The sequence below is a fragment of the Scophthalmus maximus genome, chromosome 2 (assembly GCF_022379125.1).
Source record: "Scophthalmus maximus strain ysfricsl-2021 chromosome 2, ASM2237912v1, whole genome shotgun sequence".
NCBI lineage: Eukaryota > Metazoa > Chordata > Actinopteri > Pleuronectiformes > Scophthalmidae > Scophthalmus > Scophthalmus maximus.
Genome location: NC_061516.1, coordinates 24,710,627 through 24,731,819, shown reverse-complemented (window position 1 = coordinate 24,731,819; position 21,193 = coordinate 24,710,627). Strand labels below are relative to the sequence as shown.

Sequence of the window (21,193 nt, the reverse complement as noted above, 5' to 3'; positions counted from 1 at the left end):
GTGGGAGAAAAATATAACATCCCACAGTATCGTCCGCTGCAGAAGTGCTGCACTCAATGACAACGTGTTTAATATTTTTTTGTCCTATTGTTTTCATCAGTGAGTGCATGTGTGTGTGTGTTTTTTCACGACACTTGGTGGAGATATAACTTTTCCAGATGATGAACTTTTGGAGCTGATATTACTAATTTCTTGCACTGCACTGTTACTTTTACTGTCTTATCGTTATCATTTTAATTTTCATTCCCTTTATTTTACTGTTTTAATCTCTTTCTTCTCGTATTATGTTGCTTTTACAACTTTTATATTTTATGTAAAGCACATTACCTGTGCAACCAGAGGTCTGAGCGGGGGCTGTGGTCTAACTGAGAGCTAGTCCACTGCAAGCCCCCACCCACCCCTGCACCCATGCACCAATTGGACGGACCGACTTTCAATCAAGCCGTATCCACACTACGGTGCTTTATCATCAATTTGACTCTAAATGGACCATTATTTACAAAATGAAGATCACGTTGTATTGAAGAAGACTTGAAACTAGAGATTGAACCATAAACTCCTCAGGAAAATGTTTACTGACGTTATAGATCAAGTCAAAAGTAAAGTCACTTTCTCATAGACTTCTATTGAAACAACCAGTGGAGTCGCCCTCTGCCGGTGATTCCTGAGAATGCAGGCTTCAGGCACATCCGCATTGGCTTCTTATTTTCCAGACCCGTTGATTTTATCCATTTTGATATACGGTGTGTGGAGATGGAGCGATACAGTTCACTCTTACAGAGCAGGGCCGGTATCAAGCCGAGCGGCGCAAAGAGAACAATGACGCAACAGCACAAAACACTAAGTTAGAGAGCGTTGATGTTGTGTGACAAAGCAAAAAAAATCGTATCATTTTGAAACTGTATCGGGACAAATTCGACACAATCTAGGTAATTAATTGGAAACACTGTGGTGAAATATACAACGTCCTGCAGAGTTCGCATCGCCCCCTCCGACGCTTGTGATCACCAGATAGGAATCATGGCAAAAGCTACAAAACTGAGAGACACACACACGCACGCACGCACGCACGCCATGATCTACACCTCTAATAACCCTTGGTGCTCTGCCCTCAGCTCAGTATCACGACGGTTACCAGTGTTTGTCCCCTGCCGGTTCTCCATGTTCTCCTGAAGCACGATTCATCGAAGCCTGCGGTGATGGAGCTGCTGCTGGATGGAGCTGGGAAAATTAGAAAAAGAGAGAGAGAGAGAGAGTGAGGGGGGGGGGGGGAGGCCTCAGATGAAAACCCAGTGACAGCAGCTTTAATCACAAGAGCACAGGCATTTGTTCCGTGAGCAGAAAAAGAGAGAGAGAGAGAAAAAAAAAACATTGAACGTGGCTGATATGAGCGTCCTCGCCTCCGCAGGACCGCAGGAGTGTGAATGCATGTGTGTGTGTGTGTGTGTGTGTAGAAAAGGTGAGAAACACTGCAATGAATGGCAGCTCAGACGCTTGTGTGGATGAATCCCACAGGGGGGAGGAGTCCTGTGTCTCCTCTTCACTTCCCTCCTCATCCTTCTACTGCTGCTTCTCCTGATTCTGGCACAACTGCTGTGGCGATCACTCACACCTGGTGGAAGACACTAATGGATGCAGGTCGACCCCTTGGACTCCCTGGCGTTCACACATACCCGGGGGGGGGGAGTGGAGCCTTGTCTCGTGTGGTCATGAATCTCTGTTATTCACTACAGTATATCACTGTGGCTGTATTTCATCAAGCTGCAGAGATGAAGTTAAGCGTGACGTAAGCGCCGTGCATCTGTTCGACGATGTGTCGAGCACATTTGACTTTAAATAACATACGTTATGCAACAATAGACAGATAAAGGAAATAAATGTGGGAAAATGTTCTTTACCTAAATAATATTGTAATGATAATGATTATAGAAAAAATATGATGGTGGAAAACACAAACAACTTTAAATGAAGTCTGGACATTTTCCTGAATAATTTCCAGAGGGTCTGTATGTGAGAACACAATTGGTGCTCATTTTCTGAAAAAAATATATCTGGAAAGTGCCCAAGTGCTAATACAGCAGGAGAAAATTCCTGGAGAGCGAGTGGGCGTGTTGATGACTGTAAACAAAAACAAAAAAAAATGCTTTCCGTCACGTCCTGCCTCTTGCAGTTTGAGCACTTTGCGTTCCTGAAAAGCGCTTTATAAATGCAATATATTATTATTACCCATACGCCACACAATGATCCGGAAATGTTCCCAGATGTAGAATTGGGGGTGAGTAGGTCTGACAGAGCTCGTCCACTGCATGCACGCCCACCCACACCTGCAACCATGCACCGATTGGACGGTGCCAGCTGTCAATCAAGCTGCATCCACGCTCCAATGCATAGCGTTCTTTATCGTCTATTTGACTCGAAATGAGACCCTAATTTACAGAATGAAGCCCATGATGTATTGAAGAAGACTTGAACCTAGTGATTGAACCATAAAATCCGCAGCAAAAATGTTTACTGACGTTATAAGTCAGTATATAATATATCACGAGTGAAAAATCCGGAGTCACTTTCTCATGACTTCTATAGAAACTGACTTCTTTTTACAACTAGTGGAGTCGCCCTCTGCTGGTGATTCCAGAGAATACAGGCTTCAGTCACAATCCATTTCTACACACAGTCTATGGTCATATGTGGATCCAGTTGTAGGGACATTTTCCAGAGTTCATGTATGAACACAGCTTTAGAAAGCAGAGACCATAGTACAGCAGCTTTGGGAGGTTGTGGAGTGAATGTGACAAAAAAAAAGAGAAGCTGTTTCTCTAGAGAGTTCACAGACACTGGAGCTGAGAATAAAACGGTTGTTCACACTGACGACAAGCTGACGGGCTTCTCACAGCCACCAGCTGTTTCTTTGCGACGCGGGCCAAGTGGAGGCCAGTGCGACAGCCCCTCCCCTCTCATACCCCCAGGATGGCGTATATATGTTTGTATTATTGTGTATTATTTGTACACATGCATGTGTGTGTGTGTGTGTTTGTACAGTATGTGTGCGGGAGAAGTCCTACATGTGTAATCATTGCAGCCGCTCCAGGCTGGATTATTCTGTGTTGTAAGGAGGAAACAGTCCCGGTGTTTTATGATAAATACCCACTCCCCCCTCAATAATACACACACATGCACACACACACTTGGCTCTCGTTGGCCTCCGTGCAGGTCTCACACACACATGACATTTGCTGCAGTGAAATTCATTTGTTTTGCTCCCCGGCCCATATCCTCGCGAAGCTGCACATACTCGTCTACTGACGGCCGCGGGGCAGAGGTTGGCTCTGCAGGAGAGGTAGTTATTTAACTTTTATATGTTTGGAAAGAACAGGTAGAGAGAAACACACACACAGTGAGTTGACAGGGGTTTTAAAGCTCTGGGTAGTGGTAAGACGTCGACATATAATCCGACAGGGCTGGTTTGAGTAACATATTCATCATGTTTGACACTAATCAGAAGATTAAAACACTGAAACACAGTTTCTAATAGTCTGAAGAAGGATTTTTACAGATCTGGAAAGTCGTCACAATCGTTTTTAACTACTGTTCAGACTCTCATGTTCCAGAGCAATCTGCGAGGGGGGTGCTTTTGATTGGCAGCGCCCTCGCACACTGTCGCATCCTCCTGTTTTGGCAAAAGTCGAACCAGGTTCAGCTGCTTTATTGGACAGAAGTATGAAGATCGAGAAGATTTTTTGGGGGGGGATATATTCAGACGAGGGATGACTCTGGAAATTTTAGTCGGGGGCTGGCGGGGAAAGTTCCGGGAAAAATGTCCCGAGTAACATTTGCGGACATTTGCCTTCGCCGGAAAAAAGTTCAGCTCTGGACTTCAAAGCCGCTCGAGGGCCTTTGTAGTTTCTATCTAGAGCAAACTCCGGTTGGCCGTCGGGGTCGAACCCAGAACCTTCTTGCCGCGAGGCGACAGAGCTGAGCACTGCGCCGCCTTCTTCATTACAGTAAATTGCAGATGCAAATGAAATCAGTCGAGATTGATTCAGAAGCTCCACAGTCCCACAAGCAAGCGGCTGAGTGAAATGAGATAGAGTTGCTAACTGGCCGGGGACTCGCTCTCCCTTTTGGGGTTTGTCCAGTCTTACCCGACTCATTCGCGATATTTAATACATAACTGGACACTTCCTCATGCAATCCAGATAACCATCCTCAAATCGCCACCGAGGCTTTAAACCTTTTGCAGACTAGCAGAGATCGTGGTTCTTGTGCGGCAGCGTCTTTGTCTTTTAGCCCACGCTCATATTGATATTGTGAAATCACCGTGAAAGCCCAAAACACCCCCCCCCCCACACACACACGTTTTATTACTGGAATGAATCATTCCAGCCACGGCTGACGTAAATAACCGGAAGCGATGAAAATCTACAGCAGCGTTTAGATTTAACCAGACTCTTTATGACTTTTAAATTGAGCCATCATCATCTCCAAAAGACGAACGCGGCTTTTGTCTGGGGGAAATATTGATCGGCACAAGCCCCCAAACTCTCTCCCTCAGACACATCCCCCCCACTTCCTTAACATACAGAACACCACATTCAGTAGCTCTTCAATGATCTGCTGGTCCATTGATTTCGAGGCTGATAGCTTTCTGCTTTCTATTGCAACTGGAGGCTCTTTGAAGCATGAATGGGAGGGGGGAGTTCTTCCTGCTCGGTCTTTTCACTCTTTCTTTTTTTTTCCCCTTTCCCCTGTCGTTCTTTCCCTCATCCTTTCTTTTCCATCTTTCGCTGGTCTCATGAATATAGAACGTGCAGTGCCTGCAATGCGCTTGGCTGCTGCCACTGCAGAAGGTCTTTACCATTAGTGGGAATAATCCCGTCGCTCTATGAACTCCTGCCTTTTGCACTCCTTCAGTCGGTATAAGCTCCTTTCTGCGCTCCGGCGGCTGGCGGAGGTCCGGGCTCGGAAAAGAATGAAAGCCAAGCATTGTCAGCCGTTTGGCTGCGCGTGACTCACGGGGAGCATGAGTCATTTTCATGTGCTGTAGACGAGTCTGACCTATAAAAAACAAAAAAGCAACTTCTGTGAATGAGTTGAGCTGTTTTTACGCGAACACATCCCCCCGTTCCCCCGGAAACACGCGGGTGACGACGGGTCTCCGTGTCGGAAATTAATCAATAACCAATTTGTTGCCAGTGCTGATCGCTGATAGTTGAGTTGTATTTTCAGTCTACGGGGACGGTGATGGTGCCGGCCCGTCAGACGGTCGCTCTCTGTTGCTTTGGTCGAGGCGGCACCATCTCAACGTCATCGTATGGATTCCGGTCCACAGAGTGGTGGCGAGGCGACGTACGTCAGCCTGACGCGGAATAAAACCTACAGATGCAGCCAATGTAAGCTGCAAGTGTACCTGCCGCGGCGCAACTGAAAAATACCTTCTCTCTTCAGCGCACTTGATTGATTCCTGTTCTCGCCGTGTATAGCCTGCAGGGGGTGAACGGCTTCGGCCTCCTGAGTTCAGCTGGCCTGTGCGTGCGTGCGTGCGTGAGGACGGGCCCGGATCAATAAGAGAATTATTATCTACGAGCATTGTTCATTAGTTGTACTACCTGACTCAGCTTCCTGGGATCTCGCTGCACATTCACCGACTCTACCCAGAATCAGACAAACTTTTTGGAGAAATAGTGCCGAGGCATGTTCAGTCGTTACTGCAGAGGAGCAGAACGACCGTTTGACTCCACGGGCTCCATTAGAGGCGGTACACGTTCAGGTGGTTCTCCTGCGTCAACCACTTGGGCCACTTGTTGGAAAGATTAAAAGCAAAGTGCTTATCCATCTTTTCTGGGAGCCTAATGATATTTGGGCTTTTTATTTATTTTTTGCTGCTTACTTGAAGGAAAATAGTCCCTTTGCAACATAGTGCTTGTCGAGCAGAATGCACCTGTTCAGCTGATGTGTTAAAGCCGTAATGCAGCTTTTAAAAAATGTGTTGATTAGCTCCGTGCTGATTTTGCTTTGGGGAAACGGAGCTCGTCAAAATTTCTCACTTTGCTCCATCGACTGTTGAGGACAGCTAAAACAAGTTTGCCACAAGATCCATTTACTATTTGTCTCCGGAACATTCAGCCAAACTCAAACTGCTGTTCCCAAAGTCAAGAGTCAGTTAGGCTTCAGTCGAAGGACCAAATATCAAACAATTTGTTCAATTTCTAACTGTAAAATGTATTATTATTTATAAGACAAGAGACAAGACAGTGAAAAATCGATACAAGGAAGAGCAGTGAATACAGGCCAGTAAACGCACTCAACTGACAAAGCAGTGTGTGTGTGTGTGTGTGTGTGTATTCTTTTCTGTAACAAAGAAAATTGACGGAAAACATAAGGTGGGAGGTTTAAGAATATATAATAGAATCTACTATAATAATAATAATAATAATAATAATAATTTAATTGTTATATTAATGATAGTCATATTACCATAATCATAATATCACAAAAACAGTAATCTTTCCATCTTGGTCATATATAATAGTAACTGAAATATCTTTGGGCTAAAGGAAAACAATGCTATAGTTAATTGGGTGACGGTGATTCTTGTCTAGTTTCATATCACCCTTTGCAAAAAAAAAGATTTGCCCAGAAGGCAGCTTTATTTATGTACCCTCTCATTAAATAACTATTATGGGAATTCCTACACGCCAGCCCCCCCAAAAAAGTGTCATTGTTGAGAATAAATTTGTGCGTTTGGTTCAGTTGTTGTGAGCCGGACATTCACACGTTATGGGAATCACTGCTCGAGTGAGTTAAAAATCCATCCATGCATATTAACAATATGTTTAATTGGCAGTCAGTGCAGGTTTCACATCCCAAATATTAGTGGCACTAAACAAATGGCTGAAGGCCTCTTGATATTGTCACACTAAAACTTTCAGCTGGATGTTTGTGAGGCGTGTCCTTGGCAGCTGTGACTCAACAGGAGTAGTCCTGGTCCCCGGCGCAGATGGACTGCATTTCTGTTATCATTTACTGAAGGTTAATCTTTTGGAAATCTGTGGCGGACTAGATGAAAGAGGGAGCAGTCACTGGGGGCTGGCTCTGACCCTGCAGCAGAAAACCACTGTTCCTGCAGTGAAACAACCTGTGAGTCAGACCTCACCTCACTGAGGTTTTCTCTGGGGCTGCTGCAGGGCCTCATATCCCCTCTGTCGCTTTCCATTTCCTTCATTTTCCTCACCCTGCCCCCCCCCCCCGTCCTGCTCTGTTGCTGGTGCCACTTGTTTGTCTGGGACGAGCACTGTGTCCTTAACTCCTTCCTTACCCCCCCTTCCTCATTTAGCTCTGGAAATCAATAACACGCCTTCTGAGGACCTCGGCCATTTAATGTGACATTTGATCCGGTTGTGGGTTATTTATGTGGCGGGGATGCAAATGAATTCTTTCCCACTCTTCCCCCCACCTCATCCCTCTGTTCTGCTCCTTGCCCCCCCCCCCCCTCCTCATCCCTCTGTTCTGCTCCTTGCCCCCCCCCCCCCTCCTTCTTTGCTCTGGAGGTAAAGCCGTCTCCAGTGCAAGGGGGCTTGTGTAAGCCTCTTGGACACGCCATGTAGCGGTGCCCACAGGACCCCATTTGCAGCGATTGGCGACGCCACCGAGTCATTCTGAGCCGCGGCCCAGATGCCCATGCCGGGGTTGCATGACTAATAACTTGCCTGACTGTTCCACATATATAAAGTAAGGCAATTGGCAATTTATATCGGGACATCGCACAGTTACGATTAACTCACCACCATTTTGTAATCTACGTTGACTGGGCTGGGGGTTACGATGACGTCAGATATGTGCCTGCCTGGGTTTGTGATGCGTATTATTACATATGCGACATACAGGCTGGATTACACTTGACAGAATAAAGCCGCTTCTCTATCGCCTGAAACACAACAACGATATGATATGAAATGAATGGGATCTCTGTGAATTCTCTATTCCTTAAAAATAAAAAGGAAAAGACATTTTGAGAATGTTGTTTTGTTGTTTTACAATATGTCTCTTCATTTAGTAGAAAACTAATCGACAGTCAGGGATAAAAAAAACAACAACAACATGGGTTTGTATCAATATCATGAGTCAATGCCAGAAGAATTATTTTATATTCAGATTGAACTATTTTTCCTTTTCAAGATGCAAATCTGAAATATATTTGTTCAAAATTCATTCAAAAATGCAATTTTTCCTGAAGTGGAAATTGAATTTCTTGCTGTCATCACTTTTTCGGATTTCTTATCTTCCACCGTCATCTGGTTATAATTTCCATAGTTCCACAGTTTCCATGGTTCCTATATTTTTACATTTGTGTTTCTTATATTTTGTAATGTTTCTATGTATCCATCCATCCATCCCCCGCGAGACCTGTAAACAGACTTTGATCAAATTGGTGCAGTTCCCGAGTAAGTACGGCCTCAGTCTGTCTGTAAACTCTCTGTTTCGAGATTTAGATTTTATCTTTCTTCAATAGCTTAACACATCAGACAATACATTCTGATGTAAACTGACTGATTCAGAGTTTTAAAAGGTTCACAGTTGTCACACAGGTAACTCCAGGCGGCAGGAAGCAGATACCGGTGAAGAAGAATATTTTTTTCTAAATCTTTACAATAGCATTCGTTTTCATGAACGTCCACCAGTCTGGCAGACTCTCATTTCAGTCGTCCTCTCTTTTACAACTCCCATACACAGACCAAACAAAAGAACTTGTCTTGCAATCCTGTTTGCAATTGCCGGTCAAATAAGTCATACAAATGTGAAACGCTGAGTGTATGATTCAATTACGAAGCCATTACACGCGGCGTAATTCTGACGAATCGGTGCGACTCAATGTGACTCAGCAGAATACGGCGCCCTGTGCAGATAAGAGAGAACAGTGGGCCTCTTGTAATCTTCCCACGATGGATAATATTATTTGCTGCTATCGAGTTTGTTAGTTCAAGTGGCCGTTTATGTCTTTACATTGATGGAAATTCAAGGTGACATGATTTCAGCCAGACTCAAAAAACATTTCCGTCAGGATGATATTACTGACATAACGCTGATGGTGTCATTACACTGTCTTCTTGGATACAACTTTAGACATTATAGCTATAGCCATTTTAAAAAGCTTCATCAAGAACAAAATCCAACAGCAAAATATCCCTGAAGAAGAGTTTTGCACCATGTGCACTGTGCACGAGGACAAACTCAGCTCTGTCTAGGTCATGTGAATTTTGTAAGAGAAGCAGTTTAGTTGTTTCCTACAGTCGCTGTGTGTGTGTGTGTGTGTGTGTGTGTGTTCCTTTTTTATTGAGATATGTAATTCAGTGTGTAATCGTTTCAGTCAGCTCCTGTTCTGTTCTGTCAGGTTCTATCAGCCAACATTAGCGTTTTTTTTCTTCTTCTTCAAGTTAAATTTAAAAATAACTGCAGTATTGTCCTCGTGTCTGGAACAATTGAATCATAACAAACTTGAATCTGACTTTCAAATGTCTCATATCAAACGCCTGGCAGGTGTTTCACGACTTCCATTTTTTTATAGTTGTTTTTTTTATTTTTTAAGTCAGCAGTTAAGGGATGAAAGTCGAGTCGGCGGTTGCTAAGTAACGTTCCTGAATAGAAAACAACGGGAGACGGGAATGCTTTACAACAAGCGTAAACTCTGTACTTGCAAAGATGAATACGTATATGCTGACAAAAGACAACGAATCATGTGTGTAGAAGAGAAACAAGTGGAAAGAACAACAGGCGGGTTTGAGTTGTTCCTCGGATAACGTTAGCAGATGTGACCCCGAGCAATAAGCCTTGTTTCTTCCTAATAATCAATTAAATGGTAGAACAGAGATCCCTGGTGCATTTTAAATAGTTAGTTGTTTATATTTGAAAAGTTATAAATGTTATGGTAAAAATTCTTTGGCACAGTCTTTAAACCTGGGGCAGTGCATCACATTGCAAACCCTGAACTATAGTAAATTTAAAAACAAATGGTGTCAGATCAAAAAAACATCTCATGATGTCTTCTATCAGATTCTGATTACTAACAGCTTATTAATCAGATCATGTTATAAATATGTAATACATAAAAAATGAATACTGTACACTACATCAGACGATGTTCCTGGCATGAAAATCTTTGATAATATATGATGCAACAGGGATTGATAAAAAGACCAAAGAGCATTTTTCTCCTAAATTCAATAAGCATTCATTTTTTTCCAATCCAGCTCCTTTAAATTAGCAGAAACTCTCAGAGGGTGTAATCACATTTAATCTTGATAAGAAGTTAAAGTTAATATTTAGATTATATCCCCTCATCGTCGTGCTGCCTCCTCTTGCTGAAGAATAAATGCTGTAATAGTGCTCATGGTTAAAATGAGCTCTTTGATTCAGATGTTAAGTGTCTGAAGGTCTATACTGACTCATCACAGACTTGGCAGATGAATCTGTTGAAAGGACACTTCACAATTAAGAACAGACATGGTGATGAAGTGTGTTTTCTTTACCAAAACATTTTTTTGTACTCTCCAGTTCTGGAAATTGTCCAAAGCATTTTTACACTTTTCAAACCAGAAAAACTGGTTATCAAGTACAACTGGTAATTGAATGCTCAAGTCCTCTGAGGATAGAGAGAGTGGATGGGTTCTGTTGAGCTTATATGGTGATTTTTATTATTTTTGTTTTAAAACACACACACACACACACACACACACACACACACAAATTTCCTGGAAACTTTCTCCGACTACTTGCACTGACCGTACCCCCTAAACATAACCGTCAACCGACAGTCAAATAAAATGGCGGAGGGGAAGATATTGGAAGCGCCACACATACAGTATAAACAGTAGTAGAGTGAATGATTTAGGGAACACAGTTTTTGTGTTCCCTAAATTCCACTCACGACGTACAGAGCTGCCACACGCTGCATCCTACACACTGACAGGGGCTCCTATTATTTTGTCCACCCCCTTTATATCTATGGAGGTATATATTTACAATGTCATATGTGCTGTACTTTCCAGATATTGTATACAAATATCATATAGATACTATATTTACCGAAAATCAGTTGAGGAACTCCTCGTGAGCGCCCTCTAGGTGAATTGCAGGCATTCGACAGGAAGGCTTTTGTAAGTGGACTGACTGAGGCATATTCAACTGTAACACGAGAAAATGTTGTGAAAAATACATATAATTTTTACATATAATAAATATATTAAAAAGCCATTTTCTTCTTTTTTATTTTATTTTATTCATTTTTCTACCTTTCTTGTTCTTCATTTGTTTCTTTTGTTTTGTCATCCTTTCTTCTTTTTTATTTTATTAATTTATTTTTTAATCTTTGTTTAATCTTTTTAAAATTGTACTCATTTATTTTCTAATCCTTTCTTCTTCTTCTTCTTTGCAATCACTTACTTAAGGCACCACCCGACGGCAGGTGCTTGGCTAAAAGCTAACCGCTAACAGCTAACCGCTAACAGCTAACCGCTAACCGCTAACATCTAACCGCTAACAGATAAAAGCTAACATCTAACCGCTAACAGATAAAAGCTAACCGCTAACAGCTAACCGCTGAAACGCTCAGGCGGACCGTCGGTGAGACGTTCAGGGCCTCTCCGCTGTTTCTGACTGTTTGTAGCTGTTTGTGACCATCAGGAGATTATTGTGCTCCGTGTTCGAAATGACCGCGAGGACTGACACTAACCGAGCAGAGAAGTGGAGGACAACACCCAAAGAGACAGAGACAGGTGAGGAGTAGTACAACAACAACAACAACAACAACAACAACAAACGTTGCGCCGCTTACCATCGTCGCTTCCGGTGTGTTCACGTCTCTCTCAGCTTCTCTCTTCACTTCCCTCTCTGCTGTGGAGTTTATACATTGTTTGTCGGGCTGCTGGTTTGTTTCACTGCTGATTCAATTGGAAGAAACAGGCTGCGTTGTGGTGAGCGACACGCGACAGGTGCCCGTTTGTTTTCTAGAAGTATAATATAAGAGCAAAGATTCACAAACAATAATTTGCAGTTGTTGGGGCCAATTTGGATTTCAACTGGCGTGTGTGTGTGTGTGTGTGTGTGTGAAAGGTTTTGTGTGAATGCTGTTGTTGTGACGTCACCTGCGCACCTGTGGCTATGTGTGCTAATTAAAGCAACCACGGAAGCCGATAGGGGAAGTCACAGGTGAGTTTAAGCTAATGTTGCTACATACAGTCATATTGACCCCTGCTGTGTTGTCAGTCTACTTTTTATTCATTCATTCATTCATTACATACATACATACATATATATATATATGTATATGTATATATATAAAACATATATATACACATATATATACATATATATATATATATATATACACACACACACACATATATATATATATATATATATATATACACACACACATATATATTTATTTCTTATTCTCGTTTGTTGTAGTTTGTAATAGTTTCAGTTCAGTACTCTTCATACTCTCTGCACAAACAGAAATCTGAGAACAGCCTGCGTAAACGGCGGTGGAACCTTTTTTGTTCTTGCAAGCGACCGTAGACTATAGCTCTTAACAATCGGATAAAATACTCGGTGTGAACCAGACTTGTCCAATTTGCATTTGAAAGACGTGTTGTTGCAGAGGAGCTCAAGAAGAAACCCTCAGAAACCAGGGAGGGTGTTTTCTCTTCATTACGTCGGTGGAGGTCTGGTCAGCTCCGGATGTTTGAAGAATCCAAGGTGGTCATTATATTCAGTTTTTTTGCATCTTGGTACGCTGCGCATAAAGGAGACTGGAAGCCTCTGTAGCTTTTTTTGTTGTATTTGTCAGGTTGCCACGTTTGAATGCTTAAAATATTCAATGGGGTTTCTGAATATCAAGTCGCGGATGTTAGAGGAAGGGACGAAGTAGAAACCTCGTCTCCATTTGTTCTTCAGTTGAAGGTGAATGTGTCAGGGGAGTAAAAGTAGCTGTGGTAAATAACGAGAGGCAACATTTAAAGGAGACATATTCTGCTTCTTCAGTTTTTCCCTTTTCCTCTAGTGTGATATATATATATATATATATATATATTTTTTGTGTATACGTATAAAATGTCTCTGACAGAAAACACTGGCCCTGAAACTCCTGAAACACCTCGTCAGTAGTCCGGCCGATACGTCTGTTTATTTTTTTTGGCATTCATCTTTACATTTGACGTTAAAAAAATATTCAAGCTCTATATATATTTGATTTTATTTGTTTTCTTTTTTATCTATAATAAAGTTTATAGTTAAACTGTAAAATGTTAAGCCTCAACTACATTTCTTTATCATGAGGGTTTGATAACAACAAAGTAAGATTTATTGTAAGTACTCAAATATACAGTATATTGGCCAATATATCGGAATCTGAAAAGTTTTACTCCTTAATATCTGTGGCCCAGAAAAATCCATATTGGTCGGGCTCTAGAATATATGTGTGTGTTTATATTTACATATATATTTATACCATTGTAACCAGACATGCTGCACATACAATGAGGAAATATTAATATATGATATATTTGTTAAGAAATATAGTAGTTGCAGTGCTAACGGTCATGACTCCCTGTCTCCTTTTTATAGTTCTTTTTATATACTGATGAATGAGATACAGTTTAATATTTTGCATGATGTCAAACCTCCTTCATAAATATATTTTGTTTTATTGAATTTAGCAAATGAAGAGCCCAGAGTCCTGTCAAGCGTCGTCCACAGTCAGTCATTCAAAAGCTTTCAGCACCACGGACAGCGCCTCAGCCCTGAGTCGTTACAAAAGTCATTTACATCTGTCTAAATATAGGAACATAACTGTTTTAAAAGTTATTTATCTTCATCCACATGAAGGGGGGAGGGATAATATATCTGGTTTAATGGTTCCCTGTGTTCAGGCTGCCTCATGACAATAAAAAGTAGATGTATGAAAAGTGTGTGCAGATATGTGATTTCCACCACAGATGATGAACTGCTGCATTTCTATTCCACAACCTTGAACCGGGGGCGGGGGGGGGGGGGGAACGAGCAACATTGCACTTCTTATTTTTTCCCCCTTCCTCATCATCTTTAAGTGCTTCTAAAGCAAATGTTTTCAAAGAGATGCTCACATGATGGAAATTCCAAGAACCACAATCTGGATGTGCGCGATCTGCCCAACGGTCCGTGGAGGACGATTGCTTTTTGTTTTTGCAGAGCTGGTTCACTTCACAGTGAGAGACTATTTTCTCCTTCATAGCAAGCTAAGCTTAAAGAAAAAGCAAAAACTCAGCACAAACCGCCGTGCGGTGATAACCATTTTTAGAAGTATATCTTTTTTTTGTCCTTCCTGCATGGAATCCATTCTGCAGAATCACATTAATAATGACTTTTATGATAAAGTATCGACAGACCGATGAGCGTGTTTCCCTTGAAGCAAATCAGTTTCTCGAAAATGTTCGCAGACATTTTTCCCTCAAAGGGGCGTAAATAAAATGAATCTGTATTGATCGCTGTGAGAAAATCAGACCTGCGCTGCCACAAATACTGAAGCGTTTGAAGAACACGAGCGTGGACGTTTCTCCGTTGACCCAGAGAACGAGGACAATCAGAATCAGAATCCACTTTATCAGCCATTATTTTTTACTCTGGTCAAATACAGTGATGTATTTTCTGGTGCAGTGAATGTCCAGTGTTACAGTTTATTATTGCACAGAGATTGTTCCGACACGGTTTTACAATGATTATTCTAATGAAATAAATCTGCCTGTTTAATTCCGCCGTTAATCAGTTTGTCTTTAAATGTTATAGTGGAAAAATGCACATTTAATGAATATGAAGTATGAAAACCTTGGGCAAAAATACCATGGATTCACGGTATTGCCCACCTCTAAAATGTGCTATTGCCAAATCTCTGGGTAAAATGTATTTTTTTTTGCCAATGTTAGTGGTTTCGGTACAGTGGCTTTTTGATACCGTGCACCTTGAAACTGGGAACCGGCCCACGCCTTCCGTCAAGAGTCGCGCCCTCTGTTGAATTAGTGTTAAGAATCGAATAAATATCAATTTTTGTATATTTTAATTGGATTCAGAATTCCAGTAATAATATTCAAGATGCAAACATTTTAAATTGCTCTCGTGGACGAATGTTTGCTGATGGTTTTTTTTTCCAGCTGAATCTTTGGTCAGGGAAAAAAACAGCAACTGACAAAAACCCCAAATCAGCTTCCTTCATCGTTTCCAACAGCGTCTCACACGTAGCAACTCGTTGTTGTTCAAGCGTTTTTTTTTTCTACCTGAGGCTACGACGAAACTTACAAATCAGCAAATCTTCATCTGTGTGCGCAGCTGCTCTTACTTTAACTGCATCACACCAGGGAGACCGGCTCTCACTTCCTTAATGTCTCATTAACGCACGGCTTTCATTTCTCCGCGGAGGAACGCCGCCAAAACATCCAAATGACTTCATTCCACTTAACTTTCTGTCGACAAATTGAAGTAATCCCACTCGACTGAAATTATCCATTGTCGCATCAAAGTAACGAAGCTTCAGTTCACCAAATAATCGGCTGAGAGTGAGCTCCATGGTGCCGGTGGAGTCATTAAGAATTTCGTTTCGGCTTCGTCCTCAAGTTTATTTGATGCACAGCACAAAAGTCAGAATGATGAAATATTCCCTAAACAATTTGGGTTTGTTTTTGTAAACATTTTTAAACAAATTCAGGGGAAAAAAGGGCACTTTGTATTTGCAGTGTCCTAATTTTCACTGAATCTGTTTTGGGAGAAACAAATATATTATAAATAGATTTAAAGCTAACCCTAACCCTAACTTATTCACAGAAATTGAATATATTGTCCGTAACTATGTGTTCATATATGTATAATCACCTGCAGGTAGTTCACCCCAGTGGTATTAAGATATTGTGAGGATGTGATATAATTTTTTTTTTTCAAGTATAGTAAAATGAGAAGATTTACATCTTCAATTTATTTATTTTTAGGTCTTTTTTTGGATTAAAGTCACGATCTGTAATGGTTTCAAATCCTGGTTAAAACCGTTAATACGTTAATGTAAAGGATTCTGTCAATATACATCCAGAAAACTTGATTCCTTGAATTGTTTATCCAGATTAAAATGGTTGATAAATTAATCTTGGATGATGATGTGTCGACATTGATGCTACGTGGCTCTTATTTTGAAATAAAGGCAACACATGATGACTGGTTGAGTGCTCATCATATGATTGTAATCGATGGTTGACACGTCCATCGATACTGTCGATTTAAAGCAACATGTTCACATCTAAACCTGCTAGCTTTAAGTAATCAGTCTTTTATTTTGCATTTGTTACTGGCTTACCTTTTATTTATGAATCGAATTCAACTGAAATGAACAGATTGTTTCAGTTAACTTATTATACATCATTTTAATTTTTAAATGAAAACCTGGTGCCACAGGTGAGACACTTGTAGTTGTGTATTTATCATAGATTCTCTCCCCACATATCATATTAGGAAATTATGTCTTCACAACCAGTGTGAACAGGGGGAATTATTACAGACACCGACATTTTTATAATGTACATGTCTGTCTCTTTTTAAGAAGATGGTAATCTCGGTTTTCTTAGCCACAGCGTCTAGTGGCCACTATTGGAACTGCAGCTGAAGACCCAGTATAGTAACCTTCAGTATAAACCCTTGTGCATGGTGATATTAATGTCTCATGTAGGTTTTTATTTTTCCCAGAATACAAACGTTTCTTTTGTCATACCATAAAACTTTGTCTATCTCACTCCTATGCGTTTAACAACTGATCACATTCAATCTGATTTTATTATGTCAAGGTCGAGACCTTACAATGTTACAGAGAAACCCACAATGAGCAAGTGGAGGGGGGGAAAAAACTCCCTTTGGAAGAAACCTCGAGCAGAACCGGACTCAGTTGTGGGCGGAACATCTGCCTCGACCGGTTGGCGTGAGAGAGAGAGAGAGAGAGAGAGAGAGAGAGACCAGGAACAATATATAAACCCTGGCAGTGCTAATGGATTTATAGGGACTTTATTGATCCAGTGAAAGAAATTGTCATATCTATTTACTGGTGTAATGTTTCCTTTGCGTGTATTTGTAACAGGACACGAGGCTTCTTGTCATCACAGTGCACTGTCCTGGCGTGAAGCCGTTTATTCCTGCAAAAGAAAAGTGATGAAAAGAGTTTACAAAGACCGCTTTTAAATTCTAATCCATGTTAATTGGCGCCTGGCAGCACATTAGTGGTTTAATATGAAAGTAGAAGAAGCAGTTAACCGCGAGGACCAGAGGTCGAGAGCAAGGGGGAAAAAAAACAGCTGATCTGTAATGATGGAGAAGAGAGAAGAAGAAGGGGGGGGGCACCAGTAATCACATCAGTGTAATTTTCGTACATCAGCGGTTGTGGAAGTTTTTTGCATGCGGGGAGTTTCTCCGCTGCTCTGCGCGGAGCGGACCCACCGACCGACCCACCGACCGACCGACTGACGCCCCTCCTGCCTGCTCCCGGTCGGGTGAAATAAAGAAAAAAAAAAGGCGCATGTGTGTCGTTGCTGTGATGTGAGTTGAGCCGCATCCAGACGCACTGGCCGCCGCTGGCTGATGCCCCCCCCCTCCTCCCTCCACCAGCCGTCCTCCCTCCATCCTCCCTCCATCCTCCCCCCACTCCCCTCTTCTCGGTGGTGGTGTGCGCAAAAAAAAAAAATCCCCAGCGCCGGACGGACGGACGCAGTTTGACGGCACAATTACGCGCGACACTGCGGGGGGACAAGGGGAGGAAAGAAGAAGAGACCAACGAGACCATGGATATTTAACGGACACATATACATTCTTTTTTTTTTTTTTTTTAAATCTCTTTATTCTTCTTCTTTTTTTTTTTGGTCCCCTCTTCCCACCGCCCTGCCTGTGATGTTGCGTTCGCGCCCCGGCGGGTTGACGATTTAAAACAGAACCTGCTCGATGTCTCTCGTCAGTTTGTAACCCAAACAAAAAAAGAAGAACAAAAAAAAAAATGAGGATTTCTTCTTCCCGCGGCTGGTTTCTGTGGATGTTCTCGGGCTTGTGGAGGCTGACGATGGGAGCTTTCCCGAGCAGCGTGCAGATCGGTGAGTGTTCCATCCGGTCACCAACCCCACAGTGGATGGATCATGTGCATGGTGGTGCACTGTGTGCACGGTGCTGTGTGTGCAGCCTCCGTCCCGACATCCAGCCCCTCGGCACTGCAGACTCAAAGTGGACAGTGTTTTATTTTTTATTTTATTTCAATGTTTCTTCTCTGAAATATCACGTTCAAGAGCAGATTCTCTCACTGCCACATGCACCTTAATGCGCTTTGCATCTGCAGGCTACAGAGTGTGTGTGTGTGTGTGTGTGTGTGTGTGTGTGTGTATCCCAGTGCAATCCGCCACTGCAGCAGATCAGAGCAGCAAAGTGTGTGTGTGCATGTGCGTGCGTGTGTGTGTGCATGTATGCATGTGTGTGTGTGTGTATTCCCTATGCAGGCTGCCTGTGCATTGACTGCTGTTAACACACTCTCAGACCCCCGGACCTGCATGCTACGGTCCCACAGGCCTCTATACTGTAGCACCATCACCGATTTCCTCCCTCCCTCCATCTCTTTCTTCATCTTTATTGTTATTATTTTTTTTCTCTGACGTCCCCATGTTTGCATTCAAACAACTTATGCGTGTTTGTCACAGGGAGGAAAATGAAAAAAAGAAAAAAAGGTGATGGATTCGACGGTTGGTTTTCACTGCTGTGTGTAGCGGGCAGATTGACTCTGCGTGATTTAGGGGCAGCAAGGGGGGAATGAGAAGAGGAGCAAACTGTGACCTCCAGTTGTTGATCATCACAGCCTGGGAAAAAAAAAATCAATAGTCAGAGAAGCAGCCATTCGTGCTTTTACTGTAAAAAATGATATAAAATCACAAATTGGTCTATTTATTCTGGAATGGAATGTTTTCCCAGCCTGACGTTTTCGCCACCGCTGCTCGTGAAGCCGGAGTTCAGGCCACATCAGAATCCAGTCAGGCTGAGGAGAAATGACAAGCTGTTCCAATGATTCTCCTTGTCCTTTTATATCAACGTGAGACTCGAAACCCCTCCGGCCCCGCCAGGCAGGTCAAAGGTCAGGGTCTGGTACAGAAACACCACCCCTGGAACTGGAGGGCACTCGGGGCCGGGTGGGAACTGCTGAGCCATCATCATGTCGGACAGTCCACTGATGAATTTTAGCCAAAAAGAAGAAGGAAAAAAAACAAACTTGTGTGTGAGCATTTTTTGCTCGTATGCTTTCTCTGCCATTTCAAATACAGTTCTCATCATCGCCTGGTTGCTGCCAGTGACCGCAAACATTCTGAATGTGCTTATTGTGTCTTCACATTTCCTGTCTTGGCTCCGTACAGTAAAAAAAAACGCACAGTGCCACATGTGTCCGGACCCCATCAGGCTTTTTTTTTTAATTTAAACACTTTACATTGTTGTTGTTTTTCAGGCAGGCGACTCCATCAGAGCCCCGTCAGCTCCTACATGAGGGGGGCAAACATCTCTCCAGTTGTCAACACACTTTGTCTGTTTCAAATATAATTGTCTAAAATCAACACTGATTATCACGGGGACATTCGCCGGGGCGGACGAGCGCGTGCAGCACGCGGGGAAAACAAGCGCACAGAACAACGGTCGTGGCGAACGCGCTCTGCATCTGCCGCAGATTAACTCTGACACCTCACACATTTGTGAGCCTGTGAATTATACACCCCACGTTTCATTCATTCGATGCAGTGTCTTGCTCACAGCATCAGGAAAGGAGAAAATAATTCACCTTTAAGGGGATTTTGAAACATTGGCATTCCAAGAAACGTTAACATTTCTGAAAGATCACTCCGCTGTGAAGGATCCTGAAGCTCTCGATACTTCTGAAGACGATCTCAACGGAATCTGAATAACCTTTTCTCTGTGTGTGCGCGTGTGCAGGCGTTGTATCTTTGTGAGGACCAGTTTGACTGTGACACCCTGCGGAGTCGGGACGTGTTGGCCGGTCCTCACAACCACAAAGGGCTGTTTCAGGGATCAGACTTGGTTTTAGGGTTAGAAGTAGGGTTCAGGTTGGGGTTAGACATTTGGTTATATCCACATTTTGTATGTTTTAGTTTTAAAAACGTATCACTGCCGCTACGTTCACGTCTCCCGTCCAAACGGAGAAGTTTGTTGGTTCAGACGCAAATGTCTCAGCTGCTACTGGTTCTACTGTAGTACAGATATTTACGGTACCCAGAGGCTGAATTCTCCTGACCGTGACTAACTGACCTTTTCCCCTATAGCACCATCTGTAGGTAGGGCTGGGCTGAAAACTGTATCATGATATAAGTGTTTCATATCGCTCGATACCGATAATTCTTGATCGTTTTTATGACCTAAGAAACTCAAACGCGAGCCAACGAGATGGCGCAACCTAACGTGATGCTGTTACATGATTGGCTACTAGGCGTGTCACTCCATACGTTGTTAGGTACCAGAGGACGAGTGCCGGCGTAGCTAGCGGCCGGCGTGGCTAGACTCTTTGCTCCGGTTTCTTCCAAAGAGGAAAAAAAAATTATTGAAACGTTCTATCGAACGCATTTTCTATTGATATTGATTACGTGTCTATCGCGATACATATCGTTATCGTAAAATGTTTTTTTTTCAAGCGCCTTGTGTTTGGTGGACAAACCTCCCGCCATTCTTTAATCTTGACTTCCTCTACCAATGAAATTAATTGGCACAGACCTAGTTATGTGAAACATCTAATGGATGCTACATCGTCAACACTACTGTAAGTTGCTGCTCACCTAGTTTTGGTTTTAAAACTCCGGGGCTGCGTTGTAGTCTGGATGGGTAAAAAACGGCGACGTTTGGAAATGATAATGCGGCCAACCGCTATTCCCTTCGTGATTGGTTTTTCTTAATAGCCTCGACTCGACTACCAGCGGTGAAGGTAAAACGTGGCGGACACTTACTCTTAGTAACAGTTCCACATCGTCGTCGCTCCGCGAGAAGAAGAATTCCCCGCTCTTATTTTTCCACAGTTGCCTTTTCTCTCGTTCGTCGTATTTTTTTGGGGGGGGGGGTATCCAAGCAACCGACCGCAGCGTATGCAAATCTGCTTCCTGTCTACAGCTGCGTG

At 42.6% G+C, this 21,193-nt stretch overlaps 1 protein-coding gene and 1 long non-coding RNA gene across 6 annotated transcripts in view; one reads left to right on the top strand and one right to left on the bottom strand.

The window, feature by feature from the left end:
- The window catches only part of LOC118300623, a 44,601-nt gene extending 32,635 nt beyond the window's left edge, over positions 1–11,966 (bottom strand). Inside the window, exons 1-2 of the long non-coding RNA XR_004790120.2 lie at positions 11,828–11,966; positions 1,136–1,221 (exon numbers count right to left, since the gene is read on the bottom strand). This is a non-coding gene — a long non-coding RNA (uncharacterized LOC118300623). The remainder of the gene's footprint in view (positions 1–1,135; positions 1,222–11,827) is intronic.
- The window catches only part of gria4b (glutamate receptor, ionotropic, AMPA 4b), a 113,097-nt gene continuing 103,432 nt past the window's right edge, over positions 11,529–21,193 (top strand). The window contains exon 1 of one of the 5 annotated variants that reach the window (XM_035625187.2): positions 11,529–11,768. In XM_035625187.2, coding sequence (XP_035481080.1) covers positions 11,702–11,768 — 67 coding nt within the window. In that variant the 5' untranslated portion in view covers positions 11,529–11,701. Of the gene's footprint in view, positions 11,769–17,720; positions 18,138–21,193 lie in introns of those variants that run through there. The other 4 variants (XM_035625189.2, XR_004790119.2, XM_035625186.2 and 1 more) reach the window with 4 other exon arrangements.